This window comes from Carassius gibelio, chromosome A7 (assembly GCF_023724105.1).
Source record: "Carassius gibelio isolate Cgi1373 ecotype wild population from Czech Republic chromosome A7, carGib1.2-hapl.c, whole genome shotgun sequence".
Taxonomy (NCBI): Eukaryota; Metazoa; Chordata; class Actinopteri; order Cypriniformes; family Cyprinidae; genus Carassius; species Carassius gibelio.
Window position 1 is genome coordinate 26,123,267 of NC_068377.1, and position 27,100 is coordinate 26,150,366.

At 36.9% G+C, this 27,100-nt stretch overlaps 1 protein-coding gene across 6 annotated transcripts in view; it reads left to right on the forward strand.

Annotated features, from left to right (window-relative positions):
* Positions 1 to 806: 806 nt before the first annotated feature.
* LOC128016964 (unconventional myosin-Ie) overlaps positions 807 to 27,100 on the forward strand; it is a 41,680-nt gene continuing 15,386 nt past the window's right edge. For 3 of the 6 annotated variants that reach the window (XM_052601973.1, XM_052601970.1, XM_052601972.1), the window contains exons 1-9: positions 808 to 1,065; positions 15,340 to 15,483; positions 16,908 to 16,997; positions 17,533 to 17,627; positions 23,010 to 23,097; positions 24,384 to 24,473; positions 25,129 to 25,260; positions 26,508 to 26,642; positions 26,788 to 26,920. In XM_052601973.1, the coding sequence (XP_052457933.1) occupies positions 1,063 to 1,065; positions 15,340 to 15,483; positions 16,908 to 16,997; positions 17,533 to 17,627; positions 23,010 to 23,097; positions 24,384 to 24,473; positions 25,129 to 25,260; positions 26,508 to 26,642; positions 26,788 to 26,920 (910 nt within the window). In that variant the 5' untranslated portion in view covers positions 808 to 1,062. Of the gene's footprint in view, positions 1,066 to 15,339; positions 15,484 to 16,907; positions 16,998 to 17,532; positions 17,628 to 23,009; positions 23,098 to 24,383; positions 24,474 to 25,128; positions 25,261 to 26,507; positions 26,643 to 26,787; positions 26,921 to 27,100 lie in introns of all 6 variants that reach the window. The other 3 variants (XM_052601969.1, XM_052601971.1, XM_052601974.1) reach the window with 2 other exon arrangements.

The window sequence follows — 27,100 nt, forward strand, 5'->3', positions numbered from 1 at the left end:
GAGTGTTTTTAATGGACTAATGGCTCCACCTACTGGAAAGATTGTAATCTTGCATTGCAGAGTCTCAGTAAGGTCACGACTGCCCCTTTACAGTCACAAGATGAAAATACTCTTCTCCTTCACTCGGTATACCTTTCTCAAATACAATGATACAATGCTATATGATTGTAATGTTGAACAGGTTGAAATTATAATAAAAATAATATAAATATAGAACAAAAATATTGAAAATATAAATCGAAATTGCATGATGAACCTGGATTTTAAGTAAAAAAATGACCTATAATGATGATGATGATGATGATGATAAATTATATAAATTTAGAATAATATAAACATTTTCAAAAAATATTTAAACAAAGTATATATAAAAGCGACCTTTCATTAATAATCTGGGATCCAAAAAAAAGCATCTTATTGTTTTTTTTTATTTATTTAAAGAATATAATAGAATTTAACATATAGGTAACTTACTTCACAATCAAAAACACTGATAAAATAAAGGTAAGATATAACAATAACGATAAAAATAGCTTTAATGTTATTGCTGTATTCTAATTTACGTTCACGCGCAGTGAACGCTGTGCCTCGCGTACTCCTGAAAAGTGAAGTATACTCTGGGTTTTATTGTTCAGTACAGTGATATACTAATATATTTTACGCAGCTCCGTGCGCATATAGGACACGCTTTAATACACCCGAAATCATCTGGTGGGATACCCTTCGGAATGACGTGCCAAGCGGCACTCCCATTGGCCAAACGAAACTCTCCATTTATGGGTTGTTATTCCTGTTTGATTCCGTCAGCCAGCGGCCACAAAGTTTAACTTTGTAGAGCAGACGCTCGCTGCAGCACAGTCAGTGCGCTTGAGCGGTTTACCGGCGCGGTGTACACTATTATGGAGCGGCGACACTGGTCCTAAATATACATTTAACAGCACCAGAGGACAAACGAGACTGTGACATCACCCAGACACTTTTATTAGACTTAGTTTATTTTAATAATCAGTTACAGAACGGATTATATCAGAAGATCGGCTGCGCTGAGATAAACGAATAAACATGGTGAGTGAAAATGTACTTCCCACAGGTCACGTACGACAGAGATAAACACAAGAGACACCGCTCCTGTTTTCAGCATCCTTATCAACATGCAGTAGACTACAGCATCTACTTGGTTTTATTGTTGTAACTTCTTTCTGTGGTCATTTACACACACACACACATACACACACACACACATATACACAATATATATATATATATATATATATATATATATATATATATATATATATATATATATATATATATATATATATATGTATATATATATGTGTGTGTGTGTGTGTGTGTGTGTGTGTGATGATTCACTGAGTCGTATAGGATACTTATATATGTAATTGGTATCAAAAATGATAATTTATTTTATTTGATCAAAACAAGTACAAACTTATACTGAACTTATTTTTCATTCTATAGGCCATTAATACATAAATGTAAATTTACCATGGATTTGTGTATGTACATCCACCCTGTGAACGTTTTTAGTTATTTTATGGCCACGTTGTTATTATGAACATATTAATGTAGTGGCTGGTCTAACAGCTCCGGCTGAGTGTCATATTCAGCTTTTGTTTGCCCTCCATCTCTTGTTCACTGTGATAGAACCAGTCTCTAATTCTCAGCCGTTCCTGAACAGGTTATGGTTGCAACCTAGTCTCCTGCTATTTTTAGTTCTATGTGTTTGTCAAGGCTTGAGTCAGATAGATAACCATTGTGTTTCCACTTTCCCAGATCAGTGTTCCTGTTAGACACATTTGCAATTATTTTTCACTGATTTACATACTCTGTCTTGCCAACCTGGCTTAGTCTTTTATGTAATAGTGGGAAACTAAGTTACAAACAGTAGTGTCCGTGGCTACAGAACACACAGAGATGCAAGTATAGGTGTAGTCGCATGTGAAACTTACTTCCTTACATTCCCGTAAGGATGGGCTGGGTTCTGATTTGAATAATTGTGTGTACTTATGCATGTGTCCACAATGAGACCATTTCCTCTTGTTATGGTGGAAAGCGACAGTGTTTTTTCATAGCTCCTCAAGCAATAGGAGCAAAAGGCTTCTGTTACACTTGATTGTTTTCGGCTTTGTATGATCCTTGGATCCCATGTTAGGATGCTTTCACAGACTCTGCTTGTCTCACATTTAGTGTTTTTTGAGCCTGTCAGCTTGGTGAAGAACAGGTACAGATCAGGTGAAAAACAAGTAAATCCAGTTCAGCTGTCTCTTCAGTACACACAGAGACATTCTCTGCAAGCCACGCAGCCGGTGGAACTAGTTTTCCCTTAGGCTTTATGCATATGGGACAAACCCTTTTTTGTAGATGATCCATGCTGTCTGTTATTTAGTATGTATTGCAATATTATCATTTGGTCTTGATAAAGTTTTTTTTCTGCAAAGAATAAGCAGACTTGTGTTTAGCTGTGGTCATGTGGTGACAATATCACAGATGTCATAAGTGATCCATTAAGACATTGTTGATGGCTTCTATAAATTAGGTTAAAAACAACTCTAGAAGGCAATCAGAATGTACAAGCACTATTCTTAAATTTCAGCCCCCATCCATTTCTTATGACAAAATGTCACACCCAGTGTGACCTCCCAGCGTCTATCTATGGAAGTAACAGGCAGAATTGTGAGCTGTTTTTGTTTTGGCTGCAGTTTTACGTCAGAGTATCCGTGATGATTCTACTAATTTTGGTCATGACAGCTTAAAGGAAATTAAATGATTTCTGAAATATGATCTAGACGTAATGTCTGTTACACAACATTGCCCAATTCTATGATGTATACCAGCTGTGCAAGAGCTGAAATTTAGGCTGATTATGTAATATATCACTCAGTTACCAATATGCCTCAACTTCTCTACTTTGAAAACTAATTCATAAAGATTTGTCTATGTAGTATGAGGGCATTTTTGCCCATAATGCCCATGATATTTTCGGGATAAACACACTGAACACTTTGTTCATTATTTATTTCATCACTGTAGAGAAGAGCAGTCTTGCTTTTGCGGCCTCTTTGTTTTAAAAGAAAGATTTCAAATTTGCTCGTCTCCTCACCATTGTGTGGTGTATCTTGGTCCAGTGTAATTGGTCTCCATACAGTATTTCAGAAGTGGTTTTACAGGTTAAGCTGTATCTGGTAGGATGGTAGCTTTGTTAACTTTCTTTTTTTACTCCTCTTTTCCTTTTTTTTTTCTCTGCCAGATGCTGAATAGTAGGTCAGTATGGCAGCATATGTTTTGCATTAGAAGCTGCAGATGGGCGGTACATGCTGAGTAACATCCCCCTATTCAAAGCCTCTATGTCACACCGCCACAGGATTGCTGAGGAATCCAGACTCTTTCTGAAAGAGTCAGCAACCCTCGCCCAAATGAGAGAAATGTCTAGGAAGATGGCTGAAATCTGTAGTCCCTATTAGTCAGTATTTTTGTGTAACATACAGTTTATATAAATTTCCAGGCATGGCAATTACTTTCTCTCAATATCAGATAGCTTCTTTGATGCTGTTTTATTGTTGGTTCTGAACTACGCTGAACTGTGCTTATTAAAAACATCCAATCTAGAAGATCACCCCAGTAGCTTGAATATAAAAGATAATATCCACTGATGTGTTCAAGTTAAGATTTATATGATTTGTTTACTATGTTAGTTTAAAAAGATGAATGAAAACATCATTTGGACTAAAATGAAGCCTTAATTGAAAATTCTCTATCGGCCTTTTCATTGTGATGTGCACCATATGTCGATCTGGATAATTTGTCTTTGTGGTAATTCTTTGGATGGTTGTTCCTACTGATATCAAGTTAATCACTTCCTGGAGATCATAATTTTGTCAGAGAATTTTGCTAATATAAGCCACCTATATTATTATTATTATTATTATTATTATTATTAGAAATGAATACTTTCAGCAAGGATGCATTAAAAATACTTATTTAAATAAATCTATTTTCATTTAAATAAATAAATAAATACTGTTCTTTATACTTTAAATTCATCAAAAATATCATGATTTCCAGACAGCACAACTGTCTTCAACATTGCTAATAATAAAAAATATTAGAATGCATATTTCTGAAGGATCATGTGACACTGAAAACAGGAGTAATGACTGCTGAGAATTCAGTTTTGCATCTGTAACGGTTATGGCCTTTCCCTGTTCCTGTTCTCCTGTCCTAATTAGTTCCTTTGACCAAGTTTCCCCGCATAATCTTGATTATGTTAATCTGTTCACCTGTGCTTGTTTCCCCTGTTCTGTTCATTCATTCGCCGGTTATTGTTTTGTTCTATTGTGTTTTGTGCTACTTCCTGCTTCTGGACTCCTTGTGCTTATTTTCCGGTGGATTTATAATTAAGAGACTGTTTCTTCGATTACTCCTTTGTCGCACGATTGTATAGCACACAGAACCATAACAGCATCACAGGAAGAAATTACATTTTTAAATATAAGATAGAAAACAATTATTTCAAATTGTAATAATATTACTAATATTATATGCAGAGCAGACCTATCCTGTTTACATAACTGTATTGCTAGGTTGATATTTTCTTTGCCATTTTTATTTGTACAAACAGTATAGAATGGACAAACATGTCTTAAAGAGCTTCATAGGAGAAAAGTATGAGAGCTTTTTGAGAGCTTTTTTATGTGATTACTGATGTGAAATCTCACTTGATCCCTAATAAAAGTAGATTAGACTCTATGCAGACCTAGTTTCCTTAAAGAGTTGGTCTTGAGAAGCACAGAGATGGACTTTCAACTGTTAAATGAGATTGTTGCTGTGCTCCTGCCAGTTAATATTCAGCTCCTCTGACCTTCTCTCTCCTTCATTAGTGTCTTATGTGGATTCACTGGTGCTAAAGGCTTTCTAAAAGAAATATTCTTCAGTTCACTTTTTTTCTTTTTTTCTATCATAGACAAGAGGTGTACAGAAAAGCCTCTTGTTAATGATATTCAGCATGTGCACATTCATGGCTGACGTATGCTTACCTACAGAACAGCTCCTAATTTGTTTAAACCGCAATAAAAGCCATAATGAGTGTACACTGAAACAGATATTTCTTAGTTGGATATTGTAGAATTAGATTTGAACTAGATTTTGTTCTAGGTTTCTGCAGAAGAAGTGGATAGGAGTGTAACAATCATGCATGAGTCTGATGATATGATGTATCGCTGCAACGTGTAAAAAATCGATGTCCATCTGTGCATTACCGCCAACGCGTGCATTATTGTTTAGACACACCTGTCAAGTCACAATTATTAGGGCTGCCCCAAGGCCCAGGTGTCAGGATGAGTGTAAAAGAAGCTTGGGACAGTTTACGGAACTGTTGCGGATCGCGTGAGAAATTTTCTGTGTACACATCCAGCGTGCAAATACTTAACAAAGTTCTCTTCCGCTTCTTTTTGTGCTTGGACGAACAAATACAGTCAAAATTAGCCTACATCAAAATGCTTGTCTTGGCAAATATCCTAATTAGTAAACACAGTTGGTTATATCTTAACGTTTGTGAATATATTGACTGTTGTCATGTATGTGTGTGTGTGTGTGTGTGTGTGATTGTGTGTTATGTACAGAATGTGCAAATTTCAGATAAATGTTCATGTTATATATTTTGGTTGCATTTGTTAATAAAAATGCGGGTTCTGTACAAAAGGTACATAATGACTAGGCTGTGTTTACTCATCAAACTCAATTCAGGGCTACAGAATGACTCGTGGTGAAATATTCCCACAAACCAGAGGTAAAAGCAAGTGAGAACATCAGAGGCAGGAGCATAACAGTGCTCGGTTTAAAAGGCTATTGTTTTATGTTGCCACTCTCATTCCTGTCAGGACAGAGGTCATGAAGAACAAAGTAGTTCCACTTTTCCTTTTACATGTTTTTCTTTTTGGGGGAGAAGTTCACACGTTTTACCTTCATGTCATCCCTTTCTAGCCCAAATATCACTGCGGTGTTGCCTCAATCCGTTGCCTCTAAAGCCAGGGTCAGGTTTGCAGATAAACAGAAACACTGTTGAGCTAAAACTGACCGTGACTTTTTGAACCCAGCATGTGAAAAGTTTGTTCACTGACATTATCAGTCTGTATCCTCTTCATGTATTTGCATATGCTTTGTTAGTGATGGGGAACTATGCTCTGAATTCAGGTGGATAAGCCATCAGAATGTTCAGAGATCGTTGAAATAATTCTACGAATATTTCCCTTTCACTCAGTTGTCAAGTCAAAGCACCTAAATGACTATAACTGATGAAGATAGGAATTTTCAAAGGTTTATGCAAACGAGTGATGCAATGGAAAATCAACCAATGGGTGTGAAGACAGTGACATGCTGCCAAATAGCCTGAAGTTGAATATTTCAGCTGAATAAAAATGCTTGTTAGAAACAATAAGACCTTTTTTTCATGATGATTTCTTCATTGTCAGTGTGAACAGGACTTTAATCTGCCACATAATCATCTTGGTCATCTCAACGTTATAAACAGTGCATGAAGCTAACAACATTCATCCGGTGCCATTTACCAGAGGAAGTATGATTTACTTTGCCTTTCTTTTAGATGAGATCATATCTGCCACGGACAGATAAATCTGCTACTAATATTGTATTTTAGTCGTATTCAGTATTTATTTTTTATTTTTTTGTTTAATTTGATTGGTTAGCAGTTTTTAACAATTTGACAAAAAAAAAACACTTTCAACTATGCAGTAAATTATGTTTGTAAATAGTAAATAAGTAAATAAACAGTTTTTCACTGATGTAGGCATTTTAAAAATGATTTATTTCAATATTTTGGTGGGGAAATGGCCTCTCCTGATCAGATCAAACAAATGTGTGAATGATATAAAGAGAGGTTTGAGAGAGTTTTATTTATTGTATTGCATTTATTAATTGTTATTATTATGCACTCACAGCTCCAAGTAACTCATATTTTGCTGTTGTAGTAGAACATAAAACTAAATATATATAAAAGTACATTTTATAATTATATTTGGATTAAATATAAGAATTTAAGATGTAAATCATCAAGGGCACCTCAGTCGTGGATTGCCAGCTTGTGACTGGAACCCACAACCTTAGGGTTAGGAGTCAAACTCTCTAACCACTAGGCCACGACTTCCCCAAGGCCACTGTCAAAGAAAGAAACCTGGGTTTCCATACCACCTCAGCAGTACCACAAACTGATCACCTCCGTGCCACGCTGAATTGAGGCAGTAATTAAAGCAAAAGGAGCCCCTACCAGGTACTGAGTATATGTACAGTAAATTTACATACTTTCAAGAAGGCCTGCAATTCACAAAAAAAAAAAAAATTATTGGTCTTATGAAGTATTCTAGTTGTTTGAGATTAAATGTGAATTGGTGGGTTTTTGTTAAATGTGAGCCAAAGTCATCACAATTAAATGAACCAAAGACTTAAACTACTTCAGGCTGTGTGCTTTGCATTTATTTAACACACTAGTATCACAATTTGAGTTGAATTTATGAAGTAAATGAATTTTTCCACAACAATCTAATTTCTTGTAACGCACCTGTATATATAACCCAGGGTAAATGTGGGTTACAATATAACATGCCCTATGCAGCATCCTGAAACAGTATTGGACAATCATTATCATGAATACTATAGTCATTCATTTCATTTAATCTCAGTAATTAAATAATTTTAAGCTGTCTCACTATCAGAGTGATAAAGCTGTTTGCTTGGAAGCGGCACTAATGCAAGATCTCAGTTTGCTGTTTCTGATCAGAACCATTACTCAGTTGGGAACTAGGAGGATTGGTTCTCATCACTTGCCAGCTTCCATTTCCTGTTGGATATGAGTAAGAATAACATTCTGAGCAGGTTCTGTTTCTCTTCCCTGACTCTGCCATCACTGGGAACTCACACACAAGCCTGACCACAATGAAGCTTCCCGCTTTGTCCACGCTGTCTCTACAATTACAGTAGACGCTAGAACTGTACTGATGTTATATCAGCTTGAAAGTATGACGTCGATAAATACCACCACCATAGACCTGTCCGACTGGCTCTTCCATTCCCTGTCTATATGGCAGATGATTTAAACACATTCTCCTCATTGTTATGTAGGTGTGCTTGAGGGTGTTTTTCAGTCAGGGATCTCAATCCTTAAAGATCAGCTCAAAATAGAGAGCAAGAAATAGCTAGAGGGGACTTGGGCTTCGCTGTTGTGTTTAATCAAGTTCCCACATATGCCTGACTTTGATTAATGCCCTCATTACAGGCTTCTCATGTGGGCTGGTAATGTCGTGTTGTATCTCAGAATCAGTGGAAAATTAGTTTAGAAAGGACAGTTTTATGAGGCAGAAGTTATTTATGTACCAGAGCACTTGTAGTACAGTAGGCTTCAATGACTACAGCTCTCAAAGGGATCGTGCAGCCAAAATAAAAATTTGTTCAGTTACTCACCCTCTTGTTGTCCCAAAGGTATATGACATTTTATTTCTGCTGCGGATCATAAAAGAACATATTTTGGAAGTCCGTGAGGTTCATACAACTTTGGCTCCCATAGAGGTTTTGAGACATTTTCAAAATGTCCTCTTCTGTTTCACAGAACAAAGACATGTTTGGAATAATATGAGACTGCGTAAGGTGATCTGTCCCTTTAAGAGTTTGTCTCTTAAAACAAATATTGATGTAAGGTGCGCTGTAGAAGGACTAAACAGGAATTATTATTACTTTTATTTCCCAGTCAGCTTCTTCTTTGAGACACTATTTAATTTAACCCAAATTATGATGTGGCATTTGTTTTTGTACACAGGAACCTTCATGAAATGGTCATCATCTGCTTGTTTTTGTGTGTGATGTTAAACACTGTACAAGCCTGATCTCTGTCTGTTCATACTTTGAGAAATTGCACCTCTGTAAAAGGTACAAAGTACACCGCATAACCATAAATCTGCCCCATGAACATAGTCTCAGGCTTTTTATTTATTCATCGGTGTCCATCTGTGTGTTCTGGGAAGACCTTTTTCCATGCATCTTTTAAAAGCAGATAGTTAGTGGAGCCATAATCTATGACTGCTTTATTCTTATTTATTCATTTGTTTTTGTTGTAAACTGATCAGCTAGTTGCTTTTCTTGTAGCAAGAAATGTTTCGAAATGCAAAAGTACAGTGTTTCTCTGAGGTGGTGATGTTGTTGTGTAGTGGCTTGTGGCAGGACAGGTGGCCGGTTTGCAAATGATGGCTGGAATTTGCTCAAAGCAAACAGGATTAGATGACGTATAATCATGTTTACTCTGAGAAATAATGTTTTTTGGCCAGCATTGAAAACTGGATATGTATAATTTACTTAGGAAAAACAAACCTTATTAAAGAAGCATATGTACTTTCTTTAGCTACAGTTTACAATCCAAGACCACCCAGATTTACGCTCACACTCATAGAGAAAATTAGAAAATTTTAAAACAAGTACTCTATACATCTAATTTCTTCTGATAGTCTGCAATTTTTCTTACACTGTGCAGCATTTCAGACAAATTACAAGTCAATGAAACTTTTATTATAATTTACATGAATAGGAAAATACTCTATAAGTATTTAGATTAAAGATACAAGTATTTAGAAACTAAATCTGTTTACAAATATTAATTATTGTCCACCTGTTTTTATGCATCTCCTGGTTAATATGTGACTATGACCAATAAACCTATGACAAGATAGTGTTACTATATGAATGAAATGATCTGTTTATATCCTCCCTCGATCCTGCGTTTAAAAACTGCCGTATATATGATGATCACTGTCACCTTGTCTCATCAGCTGCACTATTTGTATTTCAGTGCCATTTTTGGAATCCTTGTCTAAACATAATCCATCTCTATGTGTACTTCAGGGAAAGCGATGGCGTTCCAGACTTCCCCATCAGACAGAACGTGCTACATTCTTTTCCACTGCCTTCAAAAGCGAGTAGAAATAATATGGGTGGGCTGAACTTGAAAACTTTGGAGCAGAGTTTCTCTGCGGTAGCCAGAGGTTTCAGAGTCACTCCTATCTCAGTTTACACAAACCCTCTGTGTTTGCTGTCTCTGGAGGGACGCTATAGTCGGCACTGCCTCCATTGCCATTTCTTACCCAGAAACCCCTCTCTGCTCTTCTGGGGTTTCCCAAATGAACAAACAAGGCATGTCTACAAGTGTGATGAGGGTATGATGATTTTGTAATGTGTTTAAATGTATTGCACACCTATGATTAGTCTAATCTCTGGGCTTGTACTTAGTTTGAAAACCTCACTGTAATGTTAAAGCATTGAGCTTTTTCAGCAGTTGTGACTCAGTATTAGTGTTTACAGTCTGGTTATGGATAAGCCTGTTTTTCTGCAGCACATTACAGTGGTGAATTTACTAGCCTGTTTTGTCTGTGCCCAGGGTTTACTACCAATCAGAATGAAGGCCAACACTGTGTACATAGTAGTCCAGGCTGGGATCATTTTTATCAGACATTATCCAGGAACCTTTTAGACTGTAAGGGCTTCACAACTGCCTGCTGGGAAAATACCATTATACACTTTTACATTTTGCCCTGGAATTCCCATCAGTATTGACACCCTACTGTCAATTGCTGATTTTTTTTTTATTATTATTTTTTTTTTTTTAATCATCATGCAAACAATTATAATGCATCAGAGAGCCAAGGTTTATGTTCTGAAGAACTGATTGGAAAGGACTAAGAGACTTACTGACCTGGTAAAGACCCAGATGTCAGAAAAGACTCAGCATGCGAGCATCTCTTATATGCTTACAAAACCATTTAGTACATTTTTATAAGGGCAAATACGGATTGGGCTCAATTGATAAAAAAATAAATTGCGACAACTTTGAAGTGCGCTAGAATGTGCCTTGTGATTGTATTCATTAATTGATTATACTTTGAATAGAGATGCATACCAAATAATTTGGGGTAATTTTAGCTTGCTTTGTCACTTCAAAAAAAGACTAGGGCTAACTTGATCCCACTTCAGCTATGCCATGGGTGAATGCAGGTCCTTTGTGTAAAATCCAGATGGTTGTAAGGAAAGGTTTGTTTAAGGAGGTAAAAAAATTTGCCGCCTTACTGAATCAAACCCAGCCTTTTCCTGTGCCTGAGTCTGTGCTCCGCTCCACATTCTCCATATAAGGCAATGGTATTTGCATGAAGGAACGGCCTGCCATGTAAGTATGGATCTAAGACTGGTGCTGCTGACATTTATTAAAGTGCCACACATATAATAAGTGGGTAAAATAAAGGGCAGATTTTCATTTGTGTTCATATGTGATGCCAGCCAGACCCAGTGGGATGATTAGTGTTATTGTAGCCAGGGATGGAAAGTATTTCAGATACATGTATTTAAAATACGTTTTTGAATTACAAATTTTTGTACGGATGCACCATTACCACTTTTTATTAGAAGGACTCTTTAACAAAGTTCGTAAGTCGGGAAGGAGCCTGGGAAATGGTGAACACCTGAAACTATTTTAATAATTAAATAAGCAAAAAATATATATATTGCTAACTTGCATGTACAAAACATGATATTATTGTACAATTATGATATAATATGTAATGAATAATTTTTTGCAGCACCCCCATAAATAAATAAAAAATACATGAAGCAGAAACACACAAGATGCAATTTTTTTTGTCATCTTTGTGTAGAAGTTGTATTTTTGTAGTAAAGGGACATTGCCAACTTACTGCAAACTAAATTATTTGAATAGACCTGACAATTAATTACGATAATGATAATGACAATTTGTACAAACTGGTAAATACAAACATCACAGAAGGACTTTTGAGACATTGTCATGCCCCAAGTTTACCACATACTCACGATTTCATACAAACCCAATTAGTGCCATTTTGCATCGCAGATATCCGAAAACTTTGGTTTGAATAAATCAACTTTAAACTTTAAAATAAACACTCTAAACCAACAACTTTGTTGTTGCAATGTTTTTGTCATATATTTTTGGTCAACAGCTGCATACTAAGCTGTAAATCAATCAATTAGGTGATTAACACAGATATTGGGGTTTCCTGCATTTACAAGGCTGTCATATTCCCGCTGTTTCTAATAAAGTTGTTGCGTTTTATATATTTAATTGCCTTTTTATTTTAAATCCTGATTGATGTCTTCCCATGGAGTTTGGGATTTTGACCTTGCATGGTGCAGATGGGTATCATTTTTGTCGTGGTGTAAATAATGCCTGCTGTTCCTGGGTGAACCACAGCACAAGTGTACTGGTGAACTTAAGCTTCCGTCGTTTCCGGTGTTCCTTTACAAAACGGAACACTTTCATCCCTAAATAAGCCTCGTGAGACCGACCAACTATAGCTCTTTAAAAGCAGAGATGTTGTTTTCTTCCTTGCTTGACTTTGTGTGGTCCAGAACTTTGAGTCTTTGAGTATAGGTGTGGTCCTTGACTTCTTCAGAAAGAAGAGAGTAAAATTACAGTGTTGTGCTCATCCATTGCGTTTGTTTTTTTTTATTAACTTTCTGTGAATTTTCACTCAGAAATTGCTTCACAAATAGTAACTGAGAAAACGCTAGTATCACATTGAACTGAACCTGAAATTTGGAAATAGAACGACTGAAATAGCACTTTCTTGAAAAAAACGTACTCCAGTAAATTTGGTTTTAAATACAACTTTATTTTTACAATGTGATGAATTGTTTACTAATTAGAAAAGTTGAACACCAGGGAGCAACAACAGATGTAGGAATGCAGTTATCAAATTAAATGATACAAGTGAGCACTTCAAACTGTTAAATGTCATTCTTCTTCTTTGTCTTCTTATTTTTATTGTTTAAGTCTCATTTAAGTAATTGTGTTCGCATCCTGTTTTTGCAGCTCTTTATGAAGCTCTGATTTGGCTCTTCGTTTATAAGGAACATGTGCAGGGAATGAAGAACGTGTCCCACGGTTGTGACAGTGATGTGAATTCAAACATTGTGAAAGGGTTCAATAGAATTAGAAAAACAGGTGCAGGACAATGAACGCTCTCTCTGCAATATATACAAGAATAAACTAAACAAAACAGTGCGTAAAGATCTGAATGAAGTGTTTACTGTTTTGCTTAAGATGCTGCCTTCCTCCTCAGTTGTTTTTGAGCCAGCTCCACTACTAATAATGTTCAGGTATGGTTAGTTATTGTTGTCATGGTGTTGAGGTTTCTTTATTTTCCTGTAATTTACCTCAAACTGGTACTGCGCTTGTTTACAAGTCAAGTTAATTAGTCCTTCAAGGAAGGGAAAAAAAACGGCCATACTTGGTGTTCTTCTGCTTTCCTGCTAGATTTTTCAGACTGTGGAACATACAATTTTGAGAATTGTTAAATGTCTTTCCAGTTTACCTCACATCATTGTCATGGCATTCCTTAGCTTGGGAAAACTGCTGTAGGAAAAGAATGGACAGATGTGGCCTTCGAATCAGACTAATGCACTAATGATTGAACATTACAGAGCAAAATGTTCAAAACAGCAGTGCGTTTGGATCATGTGCTCTCCAAGCGGTACACTCACTGTCTGTCTGGCTCTTGTTCTGTATCTGCCCTCTTTTCTTGAGTCACACTCTTTGTATCCTTTTCTTTTGATGTCCTGTCAAATGCGCTCCAGGCTTCGTGTCATTCTGAGTAAAGGTCTGGTTCCTCACGGGCCATTGTGACCTCAGAACGGTAGCCAGAAGCCATTGACTTGCATCCCATGATGAATTACCCAAGCTCCTTGGAGACACACCTGTGCAAAAACATGACCAGAGTGGAGGCACAATAGGAAGAGAGGTAAAAGAAGGGGACAAGGGAGAAGAGGAGGAATGGTGAGACCATCAGGCGAAGATCAAAAGAAGTGTTTGAAGTGCTCAGGGAGCTTTAGGGAGACTCCTGACCATGCACTTTTCATCGGTTTAGAAAAACAAAATCAACATCTGCTGCGGTGGAAAAAAGAACCAGCTGTGTTAAATGTGCCGCGGGCGGTGAATTGGACGTGGTCATCTTGCTGACTGGACATTAACTGTTGTCAGCGATGTACTGTGTTTATCAGTGTTCAGGACTGAATGCAAGTGTCTGTCCCTGGTTACATTAAAAGCAATTGCTTTCCTAACCCTGCATCTGCCACTGTACAACCAAACAGATAGTCTGGCCTAATAGGGCTTTCACGATACCTTGAATATGGCTAATAGTGCTATATATTATGTATCACTCACAATATCAATGAGAAATTCATACATACCCTAATGATTAATAACAATTTAAGCTACCCTAAGCTGGTTTACTGGTTATTTAGTATTATTAACATATACTACTGTGATATTTATTAACATTTTGAACATTTGAACACTTTTTTTTCCCCCTTCAGTTTTAATTTTAATTTTAGAAATGTACCTAAGTTTTAATAAAAAAATTGATTTGCTTTTATAATTTTTATATTTATAAAGCTTTAGTTAATTATTATTTCCATTATAGTTTTAGTTATTTTAGTACTTAATCTTTTAATTTGCTTTTAATTTCTAATTTAAGTTTTTCTTCTAACATTTTATTTCAGATTTATTTCATTTAACATTAAAAATGCTGCGTAGCTGGTCTCTCAGTCTGATCAGGTTGGTTTCAGAGTGTTTATAAGCAACTTTTAAGTAGCTGTCCAGCTAAACCCCAGTCTGGCCAAGCTGGAAGAAAATCTTAAACCAGCTAAAACTAACAAACAAACTTAGTTAAATGATTTTTTTTTGTGTGTGTGTGTAATCCTCATACATTTTGAAAGAATTTTAGTGACCTTAATTGCTGTTACTAGGGTACCACTTGTGGTTCACTACTACCCAAAACTCATACCATTTATTGAGAAAAATGCTGCTCATACAAACAGAGCAGTGTTCTATTGTGTTTGTGTCGCAAGTTCAGTGACTCAGGTAGTGACTATTCTCTCCGGCCAATCAGTGATCAGCAGAGTGTACACATCACATTTAGGTAAGAGTACAGTTCACCTGGAACCTCAACAGAGGTGGTACTTAAAAAAGTTCCATGTACTTTACCTAGTGGAAACCCCCCGAATAGTTAACCGTACCTAACTGTATCATGCAGTGTAAAAGCGCCATTACAGTTGTGTCTGTATGTTAAATTTGAGTGAAAGTATTTCAGCATTAATATATATAAGGCAATCTTCAAATATAAGTCTAGTTATAGAGTCTCTAGTACCGGATATGCTAATATAGTTTGTGCCAGTTACGGCAATGGGTGTGTATACAGTCTAACAAGAGTTTCTTGTTTGTGTTTCTTTTCACAGGGGAGCCGGGGAGACTACCGGTACCACTGGCAAAGCCACAATGTCAAGCAGAGTGGTGTGGATGATATGGTGTTACTCTCCAAGATCAATGAGGACGCCATTGTGGAAAACCTCAAGAAGAGATACATGGATGACTTTATTTTTGTATCCTTGTCCAGCTGTAAATAAATCAGAAATCCTTAGTCTTACTACTAAGTTGGTAATTAAATTAAATTAAATTAAATTTATGCATTTAGCAGACGCTTTTATCCAAAACGACTTACAGTGCTAAGTCAGGCTATCAATTTTTACCTATCATGTGTTCCTGGGGACTCGAACTCCCAACCTTGTGTTTTTATAACGCAATGCTCTACCAATTGAACTACAGGAACATATAAGGGTAATACCGCAATCTGATATAAAACTGGCCCTAAATACAGATGTCTTCTATCTGACTTTTTGCAGATGGATGTTTTCCTGTGACTCACTAGAAAACTGTTCTTGGACTCAATCCACTTGAGTATAGATTTTATCTTGATTGGGTTTAAGCTTCACTGAACACTTACATTTTAGACGAAGGTTGTTTTTGAACTCAATGGTTTAACTTCCAAATCCATGCTGTCCTATTTTCCCACAGTAGCAGGGATTATTTTTGATCAAGGCTGTATGTGCGATTCTGCAAAAACAGATTGCTGAAATCAGCCGAAGAATGCTGGTTTACCTCTCTTCAATATGAACCCAGTGCCCCTGGCAGGGTTCATGTCGAATTCGTCACACATTACTGGCACTAAAAATTAACCTCTTGATAAAACTTACCATTTCTGATGAAATCCTCACTAGTGTATTTTTAATTTATTAGGTTTATGGAGTCTTAGCAGACTCTGGCCATTTTGGTCCTGAATCAGTCCTGTGATTGTGGTCCGAAAATAGAAAAAACACCAAAGTGTTCCAGTCAGCAGCGTATGGAACTGATGTCACAGTGTGCCAGGCTCAATACTTCCTTTATTTGCAGTGAGCAACTTCATCCAGGCTGTTGCCTTCTCACTGCATCTGGAGGAGAGCCACGGCGTCTTAATAAGGCTCTGACCCAATAACCAAAATCTTCACTGCTGCCACATATAACTCTTCACTGATTTCACCAGTCCATTATTCACACTCGTGACATTTTTCATCAGCCAAAGTTCTATGAATGTCCTCTGAGTATTAACAACCACAATGAGTCAAATCAGCCATGAGGTTTGCCTTTTTTTGTGAATGCTAAACCTCTAATAATTTTTGGAAAGAGAGTTTTCAATCTAATAGGTTCTCAGAGAAAGACACATTTTGTAAAGAAATAGTCACTCCAAAACTGAATGACAAGAAGTTATTCTTCTGCAGAATACAAAAGAAGATATTTTGATGAACGTTTTTAACTGTTTTGTCCATGCAAACTATTTTAGACCTCACAGACTGTTCATCTATTGTGAAAGACCATTTAGCTCATACAGGTTAAGTGTGACATGAGGGAGAGTAAACAGTTACAGAATCTGAATTTTGGGGGTGAACTTTACTTTACTTGCCACGTTTTGAGCCTTGACCTTCACCTGCAGACATACATCGGTCCTGTACTCATCTCAATAAACCCTTTCAAACAAATGCCTTACTTTGGGGAGAGAGAAATAGAGATGTACCAAGGCGCGGTGAGTATTTTCTTCATGGTGTATGGACAACACTGTTCACATTTAGTTCCATAGATATAGTGTTATGTAACTTTAATTCACTACACACACTAATTAGGCAATTTTTTCTAAACTCCGTGATCTGTATCAAAACTGTCCTCATAAAGTTCTTTATGTAGTTCCATACCTAGAGGTTTCTGTAAACAGTAATTGCTCGAGTAATGATTTTAATAGGAGCTTTTTTAACTGTGTAGGCGTGGTGCAAATGCTTTCAACAGCTGCATTCTTAGTCAGGAAAATAGCTGCGCAGACCTGCTTTACCCATTACAGCCACCTGGCTATACTGCCACAGAACAGCATGTACAGGTCTATGTTCTTAACCACGCTTGACCAGAGGTCTAGGCTCCACGTCAAGCTTTTGGTTTTATCGTTTAAATGTGTTTTGACTTATATGCAGTGGCTTATTTATAAAGGTGAGCCCATGCCATACTTAACATGAACTGTAATGTAAATTATGTAATGAATCATTTTTTTACTCCATTTCTCCCTCTCTCAGGCTCAGTATGAGAACCCTCCTCATATCTACGCTCTAGCCGACAACATGTACAGGAACATGATGATTGATCGTGAGAACCAGTGTGTCATTATCAGGTGAGAGAACTTTTAGTCACAAGAATCTTCATTCGGAATTATTGTAAACGGTCTAGCTGTTTTTTAGGATTCTTAATTTCAAATTGAACTGAAATGTTTACATATCGTTCTGATTAATTAATGAAATGGAGAAAACCCCTCAGATGAAAGTAGTTTGGAATAATACACATTATTCCGCTGTGGCAGAAAAGTGTTGTGAAAAGTGGCTTTAAAAGTCAGTGCATTGGTTGTTTTATTTCTATTTTATTTGTATGTGTCTAGCTTTTTTTCTTTTTAATTCTATTCATTATATTTTAACTCTGGTATATGTACATCTTTGGTAGCATATCATCCTGCTGTTTGGAAATCAATCACTTTACGTACAGGTCAGGGGGCATGTTATTCTTTTATATAATTATTTGTATTAACATATTAAATTGCACATATACAGACATTCAAGTGTTTTCTGCAGTATGTTGTGGGAATGGGGTGACATGCAATTAGGTTTGGTATGACATCCATGCAGACATTGCAATCGGAGAGTCAGTGGGCTGTCAGAGTGAATAGGTCGTCATTACTGTTTTAGTTATACGAATGAAAGTGTACGGTTAAAATACGGTTGAATAGAACAGATTCAATGAGCCCCGAGAACTTCAGCAGTGCCCTTTGAATGTGCATTTCACCTGGGGTGGGGAAGTCATGGCCTAGTGGTTAGAGAGTTTGACTCCTAACTCAAAGGTTGTGGGTTTGAGTCTCGGGTGGAAATACCACGACTGAGGTGCCCTTGAGCAAGGCACTGAACCCCCAAATGCTCCCCGGGCGCCGCAGTATAAATGGCTGCCCATTGCTCCAGGTGTGTGTTCACTGTGTGTGTGTGTTCACTGTTCTGTGTTGGTGCACTTTGGATGGGTTAAATGCAGAGCACGAATTCTGAGTATGGGTCACCATACTTGGCTGAATGTCACGTCACTTTTTTTTTTCACTTTTAATCTATTAGCATAACTTTTCTCCCTTTTGTTGAAATAACAATAGACAAAGTAATTTTATATCCTTTGGTCTTTATTTTGTATATTTTTTTTTTCTCCAGGATGTACGAGACAGAAAGCACAAGTGCTTTTGTAACCTGTGCTTTCTGCTTGAGCACAGGAAATGCTCTTGCAATGCCGTTAGAGGGACCATCTGACACTGTAAATGGGAGGAAATTCCACTGAATAGTCATTTGAGATTGGTGTAATATTACAGGGGTTCTTCCTGATGAAGACGCCAATCAGAGAGCTAAAGTCTGACTCGCCTTAACCAGGACATGAGCCAATAAATCCAGAAACAATTCTCTCAATATTGGAGAGCCACATGAGACATTATGAGTTCACTTGAGTGTCTCTTCATTGTTTGCTGTTGCCATTTAACAGATCTGTCTAATACGGCTAAAAGTCTGTCTAATAATAAGATAGAACTGTTAAACTAAGGAATTTAAAGGGTATACAAAAATATTATAATGATTGCTTTTCTATTATTAGTAATGGAAAAGCAAACATTATTATACTGTCCTGTGTTACCCTAACTTTACTCAAATTAATATGATTCAGTAGAAATTCATTGTCAGCACTGTTCTGGGATTTCTAAATAAAACAGCTTAGAAACTAAAAATGTATAGCATATATTTAATAGTAACTAAAACCCACAGCTTCACTATTAGTAGACAGAAGCTGCCAGGTAGAATTAATTCACACACACAATCACTCTCTCACTAATTCATATAAATGTAATCTTGACTGAGCTACTTTATCTGTATCTGATTTAGAACGAGCAGAAATCTGTGAGAAATATAATGACCCCAAAAAATGCTAAAAATGAGCAGTGTGCAAAAATGTTTGCAGCACTGTGTCATGTGATGTGCTTTAACTGTGCACAAGGTTTTTGAGTCTCAGCTCAAAGTTTGGGCTTATTTGCTCATAAATTACGTCATTAGTAACTAGTCGACATCAATTCGACTTGCATCACACAAATGTAGACTTATATATATTATACATAAGGGATGAAAAAAAAACACGGTTCGGCAACCTAAATCTGACAAAGCATCTGTAAATGATTTGCTATAAATAACACATAAAACAAACAGGGTTCAGCTAATATATGTTTCTGTTGATGGATGCGCATCATGGATTCCAAGAAAAAAAAAACGCCGACAAACCATGCCCTCTTGTTCAATGTGAATGCTGTATGCTGGATTATGGCTAGTCATTTATTCTGTCATCACGCGCGCATAGATGAGACATTTAAGCTTTGCCAGTTTAAATATTCAAGATTCAAGATTTGTGCATGCGCTCATCCGAAGCGCGCAAACCTGCGCCTATGAACACGCGCAAACATTAAGCTCTCTCTGAAGTATTGTTTTTAAATGGACAAATTCACACAAAAGGTATGTCAAAATGCCCGTTTTGGTAAATATCCTACAGCAGACATAGCCGGATGAACGCAGGCCTACTGTATCAGTGCATTCTCTTAAAGTGACTTTTGACTCTTTATATTAATCAAACAGCAACAAACAATAAAATCATTCACTGCTCTTGATTAAAAAGCTTTTGTAAAGAACAATCTTTAATTTATACGATCAAATATGCGATGCTGTTTTACATTTGATTACTTTATTCAATTTCTGTCTTTATCAAACAACTCTTGCGTTTGGTGCTGCTAGTGATGCAGTTAAAAAAAAAATGTTTGGGAAATTTTGCCCACACTAGTTTAAGAAAACATTTTATTTCTGGATGTAAATCAAGTGTCTGAATTCACCCTGCAGCATGATGGCATGTGAGTAAACATACTGAGGGGGGGGGGGGGTGCAGAAAGGGAGATTTTCACTGCTGAGTCTGAGCTCTGTCTTTCAGATCTCATAGTTACCTGTGGGCTGGATGGTGACTGTAGTGTTTGCTTTTCAGCAGATGACTTCAGTTTCAGCATTTTTCTCACCCGTTTGTTTGTATAGGGAGAAAGCTGCTTCCAGTTCAGTCAGACCACATCAAGAGACTGGAAGTGGAATTGTGATGATCCAGAATAGTAAACAAAACCTTCCATGAAATTGCTGCCCAGGCATCCTGTGGTCAAGTAGTATTTTGGTTGGGACAGGCACAGGTTTTTCTAAAGGCCATTATGCATGAAGGACAGATCATTTTCACATGGCTGGTTACTGTTCAAAAGTGGGGTTTTTTATGCCTCTTCTGCTATCCAAGGCTGCATTTATTTGATCAACACAGAAAAAAACCTTAACATAGTGTAATATTATTACATTTTAAATTAACTTTTTCTATTCAAAATATTTAAAAATGCAATTTTTCTTGTTACGGCAAAGCTGAATTTTCAGCAGCCATTACTCCTGACCTGTCCAGTGAATGTGCCCTTGCTGAAAATATTTTTGAATAGTATTTTATGTTGCCTTAAATGTAGGACATTTTAGATCTTTCTTTTGGAATGTGGTGATTTTCATTGTCTTTAGTGGCTGTTGTTTGGTAAAAACAATAAGGAAGTATGTGGCTCTCTTCCCCAACAGGGGAAGTCATTTTACTGGATGATTTATACTTTGCATTTGCTAAATGACAGAATTAACTAATCATTCCACTTTTATTGGTAACATTTTGTCAATGTATTAGTATGGCAGCCCCTGTGGTCTGTACAGTATGATATACAAAAGTATTCACTCCCACCAGTGTGACCAAGTGCTTTATGTGCTGAGCTGATGTTTCTGCTGCTGAATAATGAGTCTCATGACTCGTCATTTACTGAATGAGACCGAATGACTGATGCGACTCACTTTCTTTTCTTTTTGTGCCCATTTTTGGTCAACAAACACGCACAGGAAGATAAAAATGAGAATTACAGCATACAAATTACAAATCCCCCAAAGACTTGTTTAAAAATAGCCATGGACAATTAATCGTAAGTGGCCTGAGTGCACAATAAGAGTGTGTTCCCAGAGCCTTCATCGCCTGTAGACGAGCAGGGACATTTCCTTTAAGGTGGAGAGCCTATAAACTCGCAAGACAAAGGAATGAGAACCACATGGCAGACTGAAGCTCTTGTGAGAAGTTTTTCTGCATGCATGGCGAGGCTCTCGTGATAGGATGAAGGTGTGTGTAGTACTGCTGCCGTGTGATGTAATGGACTTCATACTGCTTACCCAAGCTTCCTTTAATGAGCCACAGCTGTGCCTTCTCAAAATGGCAATACTGACATCGGTAATAGAAGAAATGCAGAAAAATAAACCAGCTTTTTCGGTCAACATCTGCCAAACCACATATATTGCAATGTGTATGGCCCTGCCAAAGGCAAAGGGCAGGCGGAAGGATGCAAGTAGAGGGTAACCAACTGTAGAAAAAGAAATGGAACTACACTGGATTAATGAATGCCATTTTCATCTTGTGTAATTTTGTATAAACATTTAGCTAATTTTCCTTCCCTGTTGGCTGGATGTATTTGGTACATATACTATACACTCCCATTCAAAATGTTTTTTTTTTTTTTACAACTTAATTCTTTCTTAATTCAGCAAGCATGCATTAAATTGATCAGAAGTGAAATGTAAACATTTATAATGCTCCAAAACAATGCTGTTTTTTTTTTTTTTTTTTTTTTACTTTCTGTTCATCGAGTAATCCTAAACTACGGTTTCAACAAAAAATATTGAGCTGCACATCTTTTTCAAAATTGACAATTAGAAGTTCACTGTATTGCTGTTTTTACTGTATTCTTGATTAAACGCAGCCTTGATGAGCATAAACATTCACTGTTCAGACAGCACCGATGTATACATATGATCCCATAAGAAAATGAGTGATTACTGTCAACATAAACAAACCTTTTGTTCTGCGTGCAATCTGATCCAAACTCAGGCACTCACACATGTAAATGAGCATGTGTTCCCATTACCAATCAACACATTACAGATTATAGCTCACTATGGAATACTGTGGAAACATATTTACTTAAAATGTTCCCCTCTCGCCAACACCATTATATTTAATCTGTATTAATTGAGGTTAAGAATCTACTAAACCCTCTCTGACCCTCTTAAGAGCCTGCTGAGCAGATTTTAGTATTGTTCTGTGGGGCACACAGGGGGCACCCTCCTGTTCTTGTTTTTAAACTGCTGTAGGTCGGAGAAGTAGAGTCTGGATTTTATGATCATAAAAATGTTGTTTAGTAAAACATTAAATGCTGTTGGTATTATTTTGTAATCATTGCTTTCACTGCTAAATTTAGAAACATAACATGCATTATAGCTTTATACTGTATTATGCTTGTAAGACATACAGTATATTTCTTCAGTAATATCTGACAGCTGTTCATTAATTGATTTATTTGTACAGGAATGAGCTTATCATTGTCATCTTTTTTTTATGTTCTTCTAAGTGGTGAGAGTGGAGCAGGGAAGACGGTAGCGGCAAAATACATCATGAGCTACATCTCCAAAGTTTCAGGTGGAGGTCCTAGAGTTCAGGTGGGTCTCATGGAATAAGCAGTTATGAAAACTGTTGTTCATGCAGAGACACTATCAGAATTAGCTAAAGTAAGATAAAATGCAAAAAAAAAACACTTTATCTGACAGTAAGTGTTAATCAGAATCCTGATCCATGTTGAAGTTTGCCTCATCTGACATTATTCCTCTTCCCCCATCTATTACAATCTTTCTTTCATCCCTTACACCCCACCAGCAGCCATCTGTCCCCCACAATCCCCTTCTGATCTGTCCTGTGTCCCCCTCTCAGTGAGTTCACAGTCAGGGGACTGACACTTGTTGTTTGTATTAATCTAATTGAATTAATCGTTTGTTAATGCATTTATAAAATAGAGTATAAAAGTCTGTTATGTTTGTATTTTGAGGAAACATGAATTTGAAATAATAATTTGGTTTTTCCTCCTTTTGCTGCAATGACAGTATTACTCGAGATCAAAGACAAAGAATATCCATGTTAAAAAGAGTCCATGATTAAATCCAATGATTTGATAGTGAACAGGCTGTTACATGTGATTTGATGAGTATTTTTGATGGCATCTTGAACAAAGTAGCATATTGTTGTATAACCCTCACTTCGTGTCTTTGTATGCTTTGTCTGATCTCTCGAATGTCACATCGCCTCATGATCATATGACCGTCACTGCTGTTTGGTACATCTCCTTTGTTTCATTTTCTTTTCATCTCTCTGTATATCTGTTTTTTACTTGTGTGGTCTACGCGGTAGTTGCTACACTTTCTCTGTCCATATGCAAATTATCCATGTGTGCTTTTCCTGGTGTTGAAAATGCAAACGAGCCCTCAGCTCTAATTTGGTTCCATCGGCAATTTTCAGATTTTTCAAATTTCAGAATCCTTAAAAATATCTTTATGCAATTAAAAAATATAAATATATTTGATAAGGACTTAAAGAAGGGAGTTTATTCACCGGACGTGTAATGTCATAAACAGCGATGATATTGCATATCCCATAACTTCTGCATCTGTGTGTCTGTCTCTTGGCTGCTCAATGTAGACGACACTGTGCAAATTCTGTGTGAAATGTGCATGCATGCCGACGTTGATATGTATGTGAGGGGTGAATTCAGGTAATTTAGGTCACTTTTTGACATTGAGATAACCAATTTGACCTGAACTCACTCTATAAAATGGGTATTACCTACTGATCTCATTTCAACAGTTCCAGTTCAGCACAAGTTCTGTACTTCTAATTCTCCCAAACTTCAACATTACTCTCAATCTCTCTCTTTTTCCTGTTTATATCCACACAGCATGTCAAAGACATCATTCTACAGTCCAATCCTCTTTTAGAGGCCTTCGGGAATGCTAAGACAGTGAGGAACAACAACTCCAGTCGATTTGTAAGCTCCGATCTTCCTCCCATAGATTTATTTTATCGAAGAAAACAGATAGCATATGTTTTGTGTTGGGCTGCAGCTTTTCCTCAGGATATATTTAAGAGGAACACATTTGCACTAGAACCAAAAAAAAGGGCAATCATCCAGTTAAATACATAAAGAACAATGTTTTGCCACTGCAATAAGAACATGATGTTATCGTGAGGCTTTGACCTAAACTTGGCAAGTACTGTGCTTAAAAATACTTACAGACCAAAACGGTCATTACAAAATATGTGGAATGCCACATTTACTTGCAGTTCTGCTTCATTATGCGCAGACAGTTCAGTCTTGTTTTTGTTCTCTTGGGACTGGTGTAGTTTTGTTGTAAAAAGAATGGATAAGCAGTGGTACGAATGGATTGTGTAGTCGTGGATAGGAGAGTTTTGTGAATGAAAAAGCATCTAGATGAATTCAGGGGTCCTACAGGGGCTGGTAATGTCGTTACAGATTTGTCTGCACATGACTGGGAAGTGTAGACAGCTGCAGCACACATAAACAATCAGAGAGAGACACATAAATGATAGTGAAGGGTGTCTGTGTGTGTCAAAGCAACTATTTTTAAAGCACCTGCAGTATATCACATCTGTGCCTTTTTAACATCCATCTTCCCTGACAGGGGAAATACTTTGAGATTCAGTTCAGTTCCGGTGGCGAGCCAGATGGTGGGAAAATCTCCAACTTCCTTCTGGAAAAATCACGTGTGGTGATGCGCAATCCTGGAGAGAGGAGCTTCCACATCTTCTACCAGGTGAGAATGAAGACACTTCACTCAGAAGATGTCACTGTGACACACCACGTTATGAGGGAAAAATCGAATGAATAACCACAGTAAAATCAGAGCCATTTGGCTCTGAAAAGCAGGTCACGTTGTTCTGAGTTTACCACTCAGGTGTTTTGGAAGAGGGAGAGTTTTCGTATGGAAACTTTTTGTTTTTTGGTGCTTTTTCAACTGTGGACACTTTTAGCCTCGCAGGCTTTTAGAAAATAAGCACTCCTAAAACACTTTTCACACTCTCACTAGTTTGTTTCGTTTGTCTGCTAACATTGTCCAGGAGTTAATTTCAGAACTTTAATTTAATGTAAATAGAAATAAACACCATTAAGTAATATTGGAAGACTACTGTTCAGACGTTAAGGGTTGGTAAGATTTATTTTAATGTTTTTGAAAGGTCTCTTGCTCAACAAGGCAGCAATTTTTATTTTTTAGAAAAAAAAAGATGCTGATTTGCTGCACAAGTAGCATTTCTTACCTTTATCAGTGTGGAAAATGATTGTGCTGCTTAATATCTTTGTAGAAAATTGATGAAAATTTAGATGAAAAACTTGCTTTTTGATTGATTCTTTCTGAATAATGCATCCATTTAAAAAAAAACTAAAATAAATAAAAATCCTGTCACCAAACTTTTGAATGGTAGTGTATATGAGTTGAAACTTGATTGGAAATTAAGCCGATAACGTGATCACAACTCCTGGACCACAAAACCAGTCTTAAATCACTGGGGTTTTATTTTTAGCAATTACTGACGATTAAAAAAAACATTGTATGGATCAAAATTATCAATTTTTATTTTATGCCAAAATCATTAGGATATTAAGTAAAGATCATGTTCCATGAAGATATTTAGTAAATTTCCTACTGTAAATAAATCAAACTTAATTTTTTTACTAAGAATTCATTTGGACAACTTTAAAGGTGATTTTTATCTGTATTTAGATTTTTTTGCACCCTCAGATTCCAGTTTTTTAAATAGTTGTATCTCAGCCAAATATTTGACCGATCCTAATATTCCATACATCAATAGCAAGCTTATTTATTCAGCTTTCATGTGTTGTGTAAATCCCAATTTCGAAAAATTGACACTTAAGACAGAAATTTAGGAGTTCATTGAGTTAGTAAAGTGACCAAAAATTCTAAAACTTTTATTGGTTTTATTAAAAATCTACCCTTGGGACATAAAAGTGCTGAACTTGAAGAAAATATTACATTTTTCACAGCTAATTGAGGGAGCCAGTGGAGACCAGAAAAGTAGTCTGGGTATCACCAAACTGGATTACTACTCTTACCTCAATCAGTCAGGTTCCTACAAGGTGGACGATATTAACGACAAGCACGACTTCCAGGAAACCTTGGTATGTATTTTTAGGCAGCTCTGCTGTCCTAGCAGTCTTATAAAGCTGTGAAGAATTTCCTTGTTCAAATATGACAAGTATTTTCCATATTTGCAGACACTGTTGTTGTAACTTTCCTCTCCTTTCTCTGTCTGACCCCACCCAGCATGCCATGGAGGTGATTGGTATCTCCGGGATGGACCGCAGCATGGTCCTGCAGATTGTGGCAGGAATTCTTCACCTTGGGAACATCGGCTTCAAGGAAGCAGGAAATTATGCTGCTGTAGAAAATGATGAGTGTATGTACATAGACTCAGTTTTGCACACTCCTCGTTTGAACTATGTGCTGTAGATTATTTTATTGCATTGCCCTCTTCCTGTCTGCCGCCAGTGGCTCTCATACACTTAGTGTTGGCTTGCTAATGTAAAAACCATACGCGGCGCAAATGCTCATCTGCCAGCTTATGACCAAATCGTGT